Source organism: Drosophila innubila, assembly GCF_004354385.1.
Source record: "Drosophila innubila isolate TH190305 chromosome 2R unlocalized genomic scaffold, UK_Dinn_1.0 1_C_2R, whole genome shotgun sequence".
Classification (NCBI taxonomy): domain Eukaryota; kingdom Metazoa; phylum Arthropoda; class Insecta; order Diptera; family Drosophilidae; genus Drosophila; species Drosophila innubila.
The window spans coordinates 22,288,021-22,303,632 of record NW_022995374.1 but is presented as its reverse complement, the minus strand read 5'-3'; the positions used below and the strand labels follow the sequence as shown (position 1 = coordinate 22,303,632).

At 36.8% G+C, this 15,612-nt stretch overlaps 1 protein-coding gene across 6 annotated transcripts in view; it reads right to left on the bottom strand.

The window, feature by feature from the left end:
- The window catches only part of LOC117782931 (syndecan), a 115,639-nt gene that overhangs the window by 17,387 nt on the left and 82,640 nt on the right, over positions 1 to 15,612 (bottom strand). For all 6 annotated transcript variants that reach the window (XM_034620033.1, XM_034620032.1, XM_034620034.1 and 3 more), the window contains exon 3: positions 9,233 to 9,346. In XM_034620033.1, coding sequence (XP_034475924.1) covers positions 9,233 to 9,346 — 114 coding nt within the window. The remainder of the gene's footprint in view (positions 1 to 9,232; positions 9,347 to 15,612) is intronic.

Genomic DNA, 15,612 nt, shown 5'->3' with positions numbered 1-15,612 from the left:
TCCAAAGGGTGTGGCTAAAAAGCTGCAATAAAAATCGTTGGTATTTGAACTTTTAAATTGTTGCCAGAGCCGCAGCAACAAGAGGTAAAAGAAGCAACAGCCTGGACCATAGTAAAGTGGCATCAACGAGAAGCGTGGCAGCAACTCAACTGAACTGAACTCAAGTTGAAGGCAAGTCGAAGTCGATGTCGATGTCGAAGTTGAAGTCGTAGTCGGAGTCGGAGTCGAAGTAGCTGTCAGTTCGTCCTTGCTGCGTTGGTTTAATTGAAGTTTTGGCTGTAACCTGTCTTCCTCCCAACAGGAATTACCTGTTCGCCTGACTGCTTCTCAGCCAGCTCGTCTGCCTAGTTGCTTAGTTGCCTGTTTGACTGTTTGCCTGTTTGCCAGCTTTCCTAGCTGCCTTTGGCAAATTTGCAATTCAAAACGTTGTCGGCCTTTGAAGTGCATCTGCAATTTGAGTTGAGTTTTGGGCCTTTCAAGTAGCTGTGCACTGTGGCACAAAACGTTGCACTAATTGAAGTGGCAGTGCAGCATCAATGCGGCCATTCAACAAGCGTAAACAGTGTGATACGTTTGTTTTTAATTAAGCAGCCAATGAGACAAGGCTAGCAACAAAATACCACACACTCTCTGTTCAAAATTCACGCTAATCGCCAAATTTAACAGCCACATCAAAGTGAACAAACGTCTCCCAAAAGGCGAAGACAAATCAATTTTTTTTTTAGGGATACCAAAATCAAATTATGGCTGCTCATGGTTGCTGTCTGCATGTTGAATTTTGTAACACAAGTGAGGAAAATTTTTATGGCACACTTTGCAGCAACAAATTGTCGTAAAGTTAAGCGAATTTATTGGCATAAATTATGCAGCAGAAAGTCCCCTACAGGGACTCCAACCCAAGAAACCGGGCCAAAAACAATGCGCATAAAAAGCAGAAACAGCAAAGAACAAGAAAAACAGTCAACTGACAACAACAAAGACAGCGATACTCAGAGTCACAAACAAAATGGCGGCAACGACGACAACAACGCACAACACCAACAACTTTGACAATGACTTTTCGCTTGACTTCAAAAATGATATGGCCTTTATTGTTGTTGTTGTTGTTGTTATCGTTGTTGCTGTGGTTGTTGTGTCTTTAATTCAATCTACATGCTTGTCGCAACATCTTTGCTGTGGCCGTAACAGGGCGTATGCGCAATAAGCCAGCTGCCAGAACTTATGATAAAAAAGAAAATCAGGCAAAATATCCAGTTTACTAATGTTATTCCCTCTATGCAGTCTCATTTGGATTAGTCCCCTTCAGTATGTGTATAGGAATTAGGATTGTGATATAATGCAGCAAAACCATTTGCTTACAGTCACAGCAACACGCACACAGATACCAAAAGAGAGAGAAAGACAAACACAAACACAAATAGATATGGAGATGGAGACTTTGAGTAATGAGTGCATGGCGGCAATCTGTAGACGGTAGGCAGCTTTGTGTCAAGTCTAGATCAACATGTAACTCGCTGTGGCATTGCCAAGAAACACAAAAAAAAAGAGTAAACTAATCTTGTTCGTTCAACGAGCAGATATCCTGTGAAATGTGAAACTCTTACAATATATTGTACAAATTCTTGATGTTTTCCGTATTACAGGGTATGTCAAAGTCATCAATAGGCGCAGTTCTGCCAACATATGCTGGCTGCCTGACATAAACTCATTTCATTTTTGCTTAGCTGCTTTGCTTAACATTACAATCACAATAAATTTCAATGTCTATCGAATGTAGAGCTCTTAAACCGCCCAAACCCTCACACGCCCACTCAAACACACACACACACATACACAACCAACAACTGACGGTGTGTGTGTGTGTGTGGCATGCATTATGTATTATGTGCGCTGTCACCAATAAATTCCCATGTAAGCAAGTGATATTGACAGCCTGAGTAGAAGAGCCAGCGACAGCGTTGAAAATTATATGCACGTACTTAAAAGCAGCAACGGCAGCAACACAGGACTCTCAATTCACAGGATTCACAGGCTTCAGAGTGTACAACTTGGCATAACACATTCAGGAGCCCATTCACACCGTCAATACAAAACAGATGCCCGCTGTTTACATAAACACGTTGGGTCAGTCTCTGTGTGTGTGTGTGTGTGTGTGTGCGAGTCTTTGTACGGCTGTATATTGTGCTACTACATATATTGTTATACACTGGGAGAAAAAAAAAATTGCATACATGTTTTAAATATAGATAAAAGTTTAAGGATAACAAAAGAAGCAGAACATGATTCATGATATTCACATAAATATTTATTTTTCTTTTCTTTTCCGCCTATACTTTTTTTCCAACTGAAAAGTTCTCATTTCTGTACAACAATGTTTATTTACTTATTTTTTTTTTCATATTTTTTCTTTCAGTATAAGACAGTACACTATGTTTAACTGAGCAAAACAATATGTTGATATAGGGAGAAGTTACAGGGAAGAGCAGGAAGATTATACATTACTTGCAGTCGGAAAAATTAAAATGTAAGAATCAATTTTTGTTAATCTTTTTTTACACTATTTTACAATAAGAGATGCATTTGGAGTAGTGAAAATGGTTTTTAAAACAAAATTGATTCATTATTTCATTTTTTGTTTTTATTTTTTGTTAGTGTACAGGTTACACTGTTTTACACAGAGAGAAGGAATTGTACTTTTCACAATATTTATTAGAGGGATAATTTCAGGTTAGGTGAAACAGTCACCAGTTAGAAGTGGATTTTAAATTCGAAAAAAGGAAAGCACTATATTTAACATTATCTATCTATAAAAGCTATATATTTCTAGCAGTGTACCGACTGAGCTTAAGTTCTAAGCCATGCTTATGCGTCTCCTGTGTTGGCCATGTCAATCGATGTTAATTTATTGTCAATGCGCATTTACCAAATGTGTGGAATGTGTGACACAAATACCAACTGAGCAGCCAGCTTCTACATTTCTATGAGAGTAAGGTGTGTTTGTGTGTGTGTGTAAGTATTGTTGTGCGCGTGTGTGTGTATTTGAGTATAATTGTGTGTTGTGCAAACAGTCGCTGCCTTTGTGGAAACACGTGTGCCATGTGCACGTTATTAATCAAGAGCGGGACGAGAGACGAGAATTGTGCATGCCACATGCAGCATCAGCAGCAGCAACAGCAGCAGCAGAAACCGCCTTTGTGCAACGTGCTGCCAATGTTGCTGTTGTGGCAACAAATCCAATGCAATGCGGCTTATTACGACAACAGCAATAGAAATAACAACAACAACAGCAACAACAACAACAACAAGAATCACAACGGATACCGAGAATATGCCTCTGCCTCCAGCTGGAGGACCAAAGCCTGCCCCCTGCCTGATTATGCTGCAGGTTGGCTTTGGCAACGCAACAACGCAACTATGCAGATATTAGCATATTTGCTCAGTTGCAGCAACAGCAGCCGCAGGAAAATCTCATTATCTTGTTGACACGCCTCACAAAAATGGGCAGCAAACCGCTCCATGGATATTCCTGCCACAAGTGAAACATGTGTTAAATGTGCCACAGCATCTACAACTAGAACAATCATAAATCATGTGGCATATGCGTTGATTAACTCAAACTTCTGTTGATTAATCTATTTAGACATAAAACAACTACGAGTAGAATGACACATAAGGCAACCAAAAATTTATCATAATTTATTATAAACAGACGCGAGACAGCAAATGCCAAAGGACAAAGAGAAAGCATTTCGTTGTAAATCATTAATAATTCGCTAAAAAGTTTGTAATGACATTAGCTAAAGCTTAAAGTGGAGCGGAAACAACTGGCAGTGTTGTGTAACATTGCAAAAATACGTATGATAAGAAATGTTAAGTTTAATGCAAACAAAGGAGCTTTAAGTTCGCCAATTTTGGCCTATGAAAACTTTGCAACCTTATGGGAAAAACTTCATATTAAAAAAATTACGAAAATATTGTGAACTGTTATTTTTATATGGAGCATTTCATTCCGCGGTCGTTTTGCTTCCAGTGCAACTAGCCCTAAAGTCTTAGCCTTGACAGTGATGTGTAATGATGCAAAAAGACATGAAACAGCTATTATTCAATTAAAAACATATAAATAGAAAATAATTGATAAACATTTCAAAAGAACATTTAATTAAATTTGTGATAACACTTCAGAAAATAAAAACTTTGATAGCGTTAATGATTTTTTCTAATTTAAAAAGGCATTCATTGACAGTGTTGGGCAACAGTCCTAGAAAATACGTGGAACAGCGATTATTCAGTTAAAAATATTTACTACTACAAAAAAATTGTTAAAAGTTTTAAAAGAGCTTTGAAAGCTGCTTTAATTATTAGGCAGACTACAGACGACACAAGTTTTCTGAGCTTTGAAGGAGCTTTAGAATGAGTTGTACGCTTAACACTGTTTACTATTGAATTAATCTCGACATATTCAGCTAGTCTCATTTGGACTTGAAATTCAGCCCAGTGGAGTATCATCATTTCATGACATTTAAGCCAGTTCTTGCAACAATATTTGAATATTTTGAGTGCCAAGTGGAGAAATAGAAGAGCCTAGACAATTCTTATTGTTGAAGGTAGTTTAATCAGTAGCAAGCAGGCACCTTGTCGCAGTTGTTGGCTGCTGTTGTCGTTGTTAAGCTTAAAGAGCAACGGAGCGTATAATAAATTGCATTTGCTTGAAAGTTGGAAGGGAGAAGGTGTGGAAGGCAAAAGGAGCTAGGCGACTGATTCACACAGAGACATGAGTAGCGACGTTGGCGTTTGTCAGTTGCATAAGAATGCCAACTCATACGAAGCAGGACATGCTAACTCAGCCAGGACATGGAGCGTCGCAACGGAAATGGCGCAGAAAGAAAACGTCAGAGCAGGCGGTGCAGAGGGGAAATTAGAAAATGCCACAGTGCGAAAATGTGAAAAGAGACAGAAATATAGGGTTAGAGAAAGATGGATAGATAGTCGGCTAGAGTGACACATTCATTCGCTTTGACTACGGCTTTTGGCCAGCGCTAAACAACAAAGTTGGCAACTATTTTGCCAGCATTTTGTACTTTTGGCCCAATCTCAGCCGTAGAACAAATAGCTAAATATGCCACACACTCAACTTCAACTGGTTTTTGGGACTTTGGCTTATGCAAATTCGTGTTAAGGCACATTGAAGACAGGACATTCGTGTTGATTTAGTAACAGATGCGGTGCACAAAAGCATGCAACGTGCCCCGCATCACTGACAGATTGAATTACGCGCCGTTCTGTATTTTATTTTTTGTTTGATTTACTATTTTTTTTCTACTGCGTTTTTTTCTTAATTTTTTATTTTTTTTTGTATTTTTGTAGCAAGTTTTATTTGTGTTTCTGTATTTGTGGCTCCTTCTTTGAGTCAAGAGTTGAGTGTGTAAACAAAAACGGCAACGGGAGCGACATTGGAAAAAATGTTTAATTAAATTCACGCAGGCAATAGCGAGGAAATCGGAAACCGAAAGAGAATTTAATTAAACTTTTTTTTTCTGTTGAGCAGCGAATCAAAATGAGAGAGTCGAATAAGGGCGAATGACAATGTCAGCGCAACGCATTTTAATTAGTTTCTTTTTGAAGTGTGTGTGTAGATGAGTGTGTTGAGTGTGTTGTGTGTGTGTGTGTGTGATGTGCTAAAAACAAATCAAAAAGTCTGCGCCAACAATTGATGCAGCCGCGGTGTGTGTGTGTGTGTGTGTGAGCGACGTGTGTGTGGTGTGTATTTTCAATGTATGTCGAGCAGCCGCTGCACAGTGGGGCAGATCCTCATTTTGCGTTGCAAAAATCATATCTTTTGAACCGGTGAAGATATTTTCAAAATTTAAAAAGCCTTTGATAGAAAACTCTTTAAGCTTTAAAATGAGTGCTTGCACAGGGTGTTTGGCCCACAGGGCGATTCAGGGTTGTTGACCAAAGTTGAAAAATATTTTCGGTGCATTTTTGACATGTAAAATTAAAAAAAAAACCAATTTTTTGGTGTTTAGTATATTTATTTTAATCTTATTTCATTATTAAACAATATTTTTTAACATATTAAATAGTTTTAATAACCTAATAACAAAAAAAAAAAAAAATTTTTTTTTTAATATTCTATGAGCATAGATGTGTATATATTTATTTTATGCCTGATTTTTTTCAAAATATTCATCAACATTTGGATTAATATCTAATAAACTTATCATTTCGGGACTATAATTATTTTCTTCTAAATCCTTTCGTGATTTAACATGTCTAAAGGATGAAACAAGTGGATCTGAAGAGGCCGACAGCATATTAAAAAGGTCTTCATTCTGTCTCTCACGTGAAATCTTGCAAGTATTCGTGTACCTAAATTTTTTATATTCCTTGTTTTTGCATTCCTGTGCTTCTTCGGACAACTCTCCAAGCGGTAGGCATTGGTACTCAATTAAATCTGCGCCATGATCCAAAATCCTGTGAACGGTAGGAGTAAGCAACTTCTTGGGGTACATTTCAATCAAAAGTTGCTTTGTTTTTGATGCATACTCTTCATATTTTGAGCAATTTATCATTTCCTTAGAATTTATGACATTAAGGATAACTGACAACCTTTTAATAATGTCATTGTGAACACCTGTTATTTGAGAGGTCACTTCATCATTGGCGAAAAATCTTCTGGACGTATTCCCATCATTGGTATTTCCATAATTGTGCTTTGGGTAGTCCACCTTTAATCCAAGCCTGTTAGTAAACTCGGCTTGAATAATCTTTTTCCGGTCAGCTCTGATTTCCTTCTGTGTTTGTTTATCGTCATATTTTTCTCCTGGCCGTGGAATTGTGTACGCAAGCTTTAAAATAAAGTCCATACACTTTATTCTACAATGTAATGGAGAAATTCCATGCTTATAGCATTCCTTATCCTGCTAATTCATTATATTCGCATCTATATTTTGTGCATCTTATTCATTAACAGACAGGCATACCGAAAACGTATGTAATTGTACTGCGCTCTTCCTCTTCTATCACCATTTTTTTGCGAGGTTGCATCAGTTTTCGTCCTATAACTCTCCCAGACGCAGCTGGACGCATGAAAGACCGGGGTTATTTCGTTAGAGAATTGATTAACGAAGACTCTTGCGGTAGTGGGATCGAGTCCTTCGGAGTCCAATTTTTTTTCTATTCCATCAAAGTCAAAAAATAGCCTAATTTTAGTGCTTTTTTTTAAACATCGCTGGAATGAAAGGTCAACAAGTGAAGAAACAAAATTCTACGGCATTTAATTAAAAATGAATGTACTTTTCAGATGAAACCAAAAACATAAAGATCGGTCATATAACTTGTCATCAAATCAGTTTTAAAGTTTGCATTTTTAGGAAAAAATCCACATTTGTGCGCGCACTGAAATAAGGGTCAACTTTGAGAGGCTGTCACGCCCACAATTTTTACCTGATTTCAAAAATCTTTTGGATTTGTAGTCTCTGGAGATTTCTCTATCGAATGCCTTTATTACTTTTTACAAACGCTTTTGTCAAAAAAATGATTTTTGCCACGCATATCGGCCGCCTGCCCCAGTGTGCGCTGTCAAAAAACTTTCAAACAAATGTCGCTCACATGCCAAACACACACAAACACACACACGCACAACACAAGTGGCAGCCTGTACACCAACAATAACAACAAAAGGTGAGTGTGTTTTTGTGTGTGTGTGCTCCTCTCTTTTTCTTTTTTATGTAACATTAACATTTCATGCGCATAAACAAATGAGTTTTTAACGCCAACTTTTGATTATGTAAGCTGTCGTTTCAGGCCAAAACGTAAAGATTCTTTTTTGACTCGCACAAAACTTGGCAAGGGGTATCATGAGTTTGATGTAAACTTTGTAATGTGTAAACGGAGGCAACTCTGCATATTTAACGAGTAGATACGTGTATCTACTTGGATATGTAAGACTTGCTGCTTGTCTTATATTTTTCAATAAGTTAAGTTACGCTATGCTTTCTTATCTAAACAATAACATTGCCTGAAACTTTTGGCTAACCAAACTTACGAGTTTGTGCTATTTTCAAAATAAAAATGAGCACATTATGGTATGACAGTTTACCAGTTCAAATAGTTTTAAATATTAATTCACTATTTCAAGTTGGTTGAGAAAGAGCATCTCCGTTTTCCGTTAAGCAAAACCTGCATTAATTTACCCGTTACTTAAAAAAAAAGTTAAAGGGTATATTGTGTTCGTTGGAAGTAAGTAGAAGTAGAAGAAGGCATCTCCGACCCTATAACGTATATATATTCTTGATCAGCATCAACAGCCGAGTCGATATAGCCATGTCTGTCTGTCCGTCTGTCTGTCTGTCCGTCTGTATGAGCTAGGGGATCTCAGAGACTATAAAAGGTAGAGAAGCCAAATTTGGCACACAGATTTCTATATACCCCACGCAGATCAAGATTGTTTCAAATTAAAGTCACGCCCCCTCCGCCTCCGCAAATCGCAAAAAAACCACCACACCCACAGTTTTTATGATAAAACAGTTTTTACTGTAAATATCGTTATATATTAATACTATCTATAATCTCACTTAACCGCAGCAAGATCGGATAAGTAGAACGGGAGTAATAGCTAACCAAAGTTATTAATTAAATTATTATTTTAATACAATCACCTAAAAGTATGCAGTAGTTTTTATTAGGTAGTAATTACTTTACAGTACTTTTATATATATTGAAAAAAGTAACGGGTATCCTATGATCGGGATCTCACTTGTTTTAAACATGTTTTCATACACACCATTTAAGCTTGTTGTTAAATTCAAGAGCAAAAAAACAAGCCATAAAAAGGTGGCCAAAAGCAGCCAGCTGTTTATGTATTTAAGTCTAAAAAGCCATAGCTGACCGCATACTTACATAACAATAAGTTTTTCATAGCTGTTTACAAATGGGATTTTAATATGCACACAACTCTATGAAATATGCAAATGGCATAAAAACAGGAAGCGGAACTTAAATAAGCTTAAAAAGTACATACATGTTTCTAACAAACCAATGAACTGTCTTTAACTATCATTAGTGCACTGATTACTTTATCTAGATACTTTTCAGCTGAATCAGCTAAATGAATTCCGAGCAAACAAGCAATTTGTTGATTCTGGTCAAGACTTGACTCATGAATTTCTCAATTTAATTAATTTGAATTTGAGTTCGAGTTCAGAATATGGAAATGAAAATGTGTGCTTACCCCGCCATGTCCGCCGGATCCATCAGTGCCATCATCATCGATATAAATCTCATCTCGGTGCGCTGATGTTGAGGAGGATGATGAAGGCGCTGCTGCCGAAGGTTTCACAGATTTCTGTAAATAAGATGAGAGTAAAAAATATAAGAAAAAAAAATCGTATCAACCATGAGGAAAACTTTTTTAATTTGCACCAAATGCAAAGTTTATTTGCTGTTTCTTATTTTGCGTCTCCGTAATATGCAAATATTTTTATTTCATTAATTAAAGAAAGAAAATGGAAAAAATATTCTGGAATTTCTAGGAACGTTCGAGAAATTTTCTCTTTGTACTTTGTCGATTTTTTCAATTATTTTATCACCCTTGCGTCTCACCGCAAACAATTTGCATCCCAGTGCATAAAACAATGCAAATGCAAAAATAACAACAGCCATTGTAAAACAAATGCATTTTTATACCCGTTACCTAAAGAATAAGTAAAAGGGTAAATTGTGTTCGTTGGAATGTATGTAACAGGGAGAAGGAGGCATATCCGACCCTATAAAGTATATATATTCATGATCACCATCAATAGCAGAGTCGATATAGCCATGGCCGTCTGTCCGTCGGTCCGTCCGTCCGTCCGTATGAACAAAAGAGAGACTAAATATAAGAGATAGAGATACCAAACTTTCACTCCCAGACTTCTATATACCCCACGCAGATCGAGTTTGTTTCAAATTGAAGACACGCCCCCTTCGCCCCCGGAAATCGCGAAAAACAGTTCGTTCGTCTGTATGAACAAAGGGATCTCAGAGACTATAAAAGATAGAATAACTAAATTTGTTTCAATTTTAAACCACGACCCCTTCCGCACCCGGAAATTGCGAAAAACCACCACACCCACAGTTCTTATAAAATACTGTTTTTATGGTATATATCATTTCTATTAATATTATCTATAATCTCACTTAACCGCAGCAAGATCGGACAAGTAGAATGGGAGTATTAGCTAACCAAAGTTATTAATAAAGTTATTATTTCAATACAATCAGCTAAAAGTATGCAGTAGTTATTGTTGGGTATATGTATTGAAATATATTGAAATACATATTGAAATAAGTAACGGGTATCCTATGGTCGGGATGTCGACTATAGCCTTTCCCACTTGTTAATTATGCAACTGCAAAAATCAATGAACAATTCAAATTGCATCGTATGAATGGAAATCGAAGAAGCAAGAAAAGGGGAAAACTTTGAGTGAATCATATTCGATAAAGCGATACCCTGTATGCGAGATAAGATTTGGAATGAATCTTAATGTATCTCTATTATATCTTTATCTTTATTTATCAGAATGTTTTTCTGTGCAAACAGCTGAACACGGACAGATTGACTTCCCGGATTTTATTTTCATCAGGAATCTTTACCTTGTTTATTATCGCAGTTGCCTTGTTTTGTTACGCACATTTCTACAATTTAACGATAGAGTTTAAGTCATTTTTATGGGTACAGGGTATTTAAAAGCATTTTCCAGCTGCTGGTTGCATAATTAATGCCCTGCACAGTAGGCAGCTCTGTGGCTGGGAAAACCTCAGGCGACTCCTGTGCAACCTCATTAGGGTCACGGATGGTGCAAAGTTTACGAGCCAAAAAATGAATTTACCACACATAAACCAATTTTTTTAATCCCTTTTCTGGCAGCTTAAATATTCAACGCGATGCATTGTAGATAAGCTCAAGTCAAAGTTGTGCAGTAGAAACCACCAGGATAACCTCGACAATGAGTCACTCTTTCACTCCCACTTCCACTCTCCTCTATCTCTCTTTTTCTCTTCCTGCCTCTGCTCTCTGACATTGTCATTCATTCTGGCTTTTGCTCATAGGTGTGAATAACCGCGCACTCGTTGCAGATACAAAATGGAAAAAAGAGAAACCTCAGATAAACACTTTATCTTTAGCTTCAACTTGCAGCTTCAGCTTTGTGGTTGGTTGACTTGAGTTTGAGTTGCCAAGTTTTGCATTTGTGGCAGGTCCGTGACAGCCCAGGACAGACAACATCTTTTGCATTAATACTTATGAGGGGGCACCCTGTTACTTGGCGGCTTTTACAAAGTTTATCAGTGTGCCTGTCTGTGTGTAGGCAAAAGTTGAATGCCTCGCAAAATGCATTTACCGTGTCTTTGGCACCATAACGAATTTTAATCTCCATTTATAATATTATGGTATACGTCTGAGCTCACTTTGTAAGTTGATTAATGCCTTTTACTAGATGCCTACTACCTTGCACTTAAATAGACTTATTTAAAATACTCCATTAGGCAAATGTGTTACTTTAGTTAAACAGGAGAATGCTATCCAATGCAGCATAAACGAACTAAAATGAGTCAAGAATTAAAAAAAACCAAATGCAAAATGTTGTCATAAAATAATTATTATATTTCGATTAAATAAATTACGGTTAACATGTTTTGATATTTCGTTTAAGCCTTAATTGACAGATCGTTTTTATTTGATCACTTAAATTTCAATATATTTTAAAAATAATATTTTTTAGTTAGTTAACTGAGACATTTAAGAAATGGTGCTAAGTCTTCGATAATATTACAGATAAAAAGAGACTTCTGAATTTAGATATCGTTTCTAATTCCATAAAAATGAGCCCAGTCAATTTAAATTGCAGTTTCAGACTTGTCTTTAAAATATTCATCAAGAGTAGAGGAATGAAATTATGTTTTTTTTTTTTTCAAAGTATATTCAATAGTATTTTTCTGTGCTGGTGAGCAGTAAAAGTTTTGAGAATTGCAAAACGTTTATGCACTGCCACGACACATTTTTGGGGGGCACTCAGCAAGAGAAATTTATTTTGAAAGTATTGCCAAACATATTTTGCATATTTCTTTGATGCATATATTTTTTCTATATGAATTTTAACTGGCAACTATTTGACACAATGGATACAGTCTCTTTGGGAGTGGGTGTGGGAGGTGCAGCAGCAGCAGCAGGATTGTGTTGCAAGCGTGCTGTGTGCAACAACAACCTAAAAAAAAGCGACACCAATTTGGGTGGCACTTTACGACAAATGGGGAAAATCAAAACAGTTTGTTCTTTTTTTATTGAAGAGCTGATAAAAGCTGTCATGCCTCCCCTGCCCCTAGCGATAAATCAATATAAATATTGACAGTTTTACAGTTTTTATGCGCTGGGGCGTGGCGGGGCGTCAATATGTATATATACTTGCATGCAAAAATAATTCTTTGTACCAACGCGCTGCGAAACCAACAAATAATATTAATTTGCTTGCCAAGAGCTGCGAAAATATTTAGCATTTTTATTTACCATTGACAAATATTTGAAAACGTTTCTTGTTTTGACTTTTTATACTCTTTTCGGTTTTATATAAATACTTGTTTTTGTATCTGCAATTTCGAAATTTATTATAGTACTTTATTTACAATTGTTTCCATTGATTTACCAAATTGAAATCAACTCATACTGTTCCTATATATGCAGATACAATTCATGATATGCTTAAGCACATTCAACTTGTCAGCATCTATATAAAATTCAGCAGTGTTGCCAGGTGACTAAGATAACATGTTAAATATTCAATTTTGTGTAGCTACTAAAAGTTGACATTGCGAATTTGAGGTATTAAAAGAAATTCTTTAATTAATGACAGAACATTTACATTTTCAATTAATTAACTGACAATTTCTCATTGACATGTATAATTGACATTTATTTATATTTACATATGAATTTTTATTGGAGTAGGCAACTATATATAATTTAAATATAAAAGAAATGTCGAAATTTACTTTATTTTATATTAAAAGCTCATTTTTGAATGTGCCAGTTGCAGTCGCAAGTCGATGAAAAAGGGGCGTGTCAGCTGTCAGTTGCTGTACAATTTTAATGCACCACAAAGTAGGCAATGTCGTGTGCAAAATAAGTATACGCAGCGTGTACACCATTCGCAACTAAAATGCAATGCAATTTGAATGAAGACAAGATGGCAGCTGAATGATGAAATACATCACAGCATATTTTACTTGAATGCCTGTCTTGTTAGGCTCGAATTCAAATTCAGTCAAGCATTTACCATATGCCAAAAAATATACATAAATAATATATAAATTCGTCGACACTTCACAAACTCGTTATACATTTTCATTAGGCGTCCATCCGTTTGGCTTTCCCTCTTTCCCCCCACTCTCTCCATCTCTGTCTTTCGCTTATGTTACCTCTGTTTTCGACTGCTTAGCCATGCGTGCGTCTTGGCCATTAAGGTGTCAAGCAGTTTGGTACGGTATGATGTGTACTGTGTGCTGGGGCAACTGTTTTGGCCTTTGGGCTTTGGCAAATAAAAGCAAATCAAAACTTATTATGCTAGGCACACACATATACACACGTGTGTGTGTGTGAATCTGTTTGTGTTTGGAGGCTGTGTGCCAAATCTGAGGCTGTACTTTATTGATGTGCGTGTGTGTGTGTGCGTTAGGGAAAACTTTTATGTTTATAGTAGCAATAAAACAACAACAGAACCAAAAAAAAGAGCAAAAGAAAATGGCCATTTTCCGCTCGAATTTGTGCATAAAACTAATTGAACAGCAAAATTATTGCAACTCTCGAGGGACAGATAAATATGCCGTGCAATAAAAAGAACAAGCATAGATTACAACTTGTTATGCTTACATCAGTTGCTAATGAGTGTGAAATATGCAAAATGCAAGCCAAACAATGCAATTAGTTCAAAATTTGATAATTGACATAGCAGAAAGAAGAAGCTGACAGTTAGAAAGGCAGCTAAACGAGAGCCCACTCATATGTAAATAAGGCTAAAAGGTATTTGTCTGTGTCTTTCCGTGTGTGTGTGTGTGTATTTGTGTGGCCCTGAGTGTTTGACTGTCAAGACTTGACATAAAGCCAAAGGCGGAAATTGTTCGTACACGCATGCACGCATTACACACACACACACACACATTGAGGGAAACTGGGGGCCACAATAAAAGTTGAATTGACAGTTGGCAGGGTAAAAGACTGACGAGACAGACTGAAAGATAGGACAATGCAAAAATGGCAAAAGTATGCCACAAATATGAAGCAAACACATTCGCATGCAAACTTACATACAAACACAGACATACACTGTGTAACACTGACCTACAGAGCTGCCAGGTGAGCATTTTGCATACAATTCATATATTTTTATAACTTACATGTCAAGTATACGTATTTTTAAGAGTGCGCGCCTAAAAGCAGGCAACGCTTTTCGTTTGTTTTGTTTTTTTTTTTGCGCCTTTATGCGGATTTAATGTCTGCAGGTCTACGGGGATTTTATCACAACAATAACGGTACACGCACACACACTTGCAACGCAACGCAAGAGCGTAACGACTGTCACTGTCACTATCACTGGTTAGACTATAGACTATAAGAGACGCGCTCAAGCGCTACGCCAGTGACAACCGAACACTTTACCAGAATGTTTCAAACTGACGACGCCGCTATCTTTTAGCCGCCTGCGAGTGCCAAGTGGCAAGTGGCAAGCAAGCTGAAAGCGAGAGAGCCAAATGTTGTGATAAAAAAATATACGCACACATTAACATACAAACGTACATACGTATACACGCATGCAGAGGAGCAGAGATATACGCTGGGGTGCCAAAAATGCTTTTGGTCCACTGGAGGCGAAACAGGCGTATAAATTGGGTCGGTTCAGCTGTTTGTTGTTGTTTTTGCTGTCTCGGAAGCTGCAAAATGGCCGCTCTCTGCGCATGTTAAACAAACAAAGCTTGGCTTTTAACTTGCAGCCTGGGTACAAACCAGTTATCTGGCGTGCTGTACAAAGCAGCTTTTGTCTGGGTAGTTATGGAGTCACGGCTTTTTCAAACTTTAGTCGAGACAGCAACCAAGCTGAGCAGCTGTAAATTTGTCAAAGTATTGCAGCAGATGTCGCTTTGATGACTGCTATTTAACAGACTTTATACTGTTAAGTTACATATGCAATATAACAGTCATCGTATCCTTGCGTTGGATTCCAGTGTCATACAACAGATGGCGCTTAAACTGTTTTAGAGGATGGGCTCGCAACTTAAATTAATAGTTAAATTCAGACAACTGTTTAATTTTTTAATTAGAACATACCTGAACATTTATTCTAATTATTACCCTAATTTAATAAAAATAATGCTGCTTACCAAAAAAAAAAACTATCGAAACTCGACATATTGCATACAAAATTTCAAAATTCTAGCAGCGAATGGTAAGAAATTGCCAGTAAAAGAGCATTTTTTATAGATCGAAAAATTGACTTTAAAGGATAAAGCATGTGGCCAAACTATGTTTTGTTTTTACGATGAGAAAACTTAATAAAATTATAAAAAAAATTTTGTAAAATA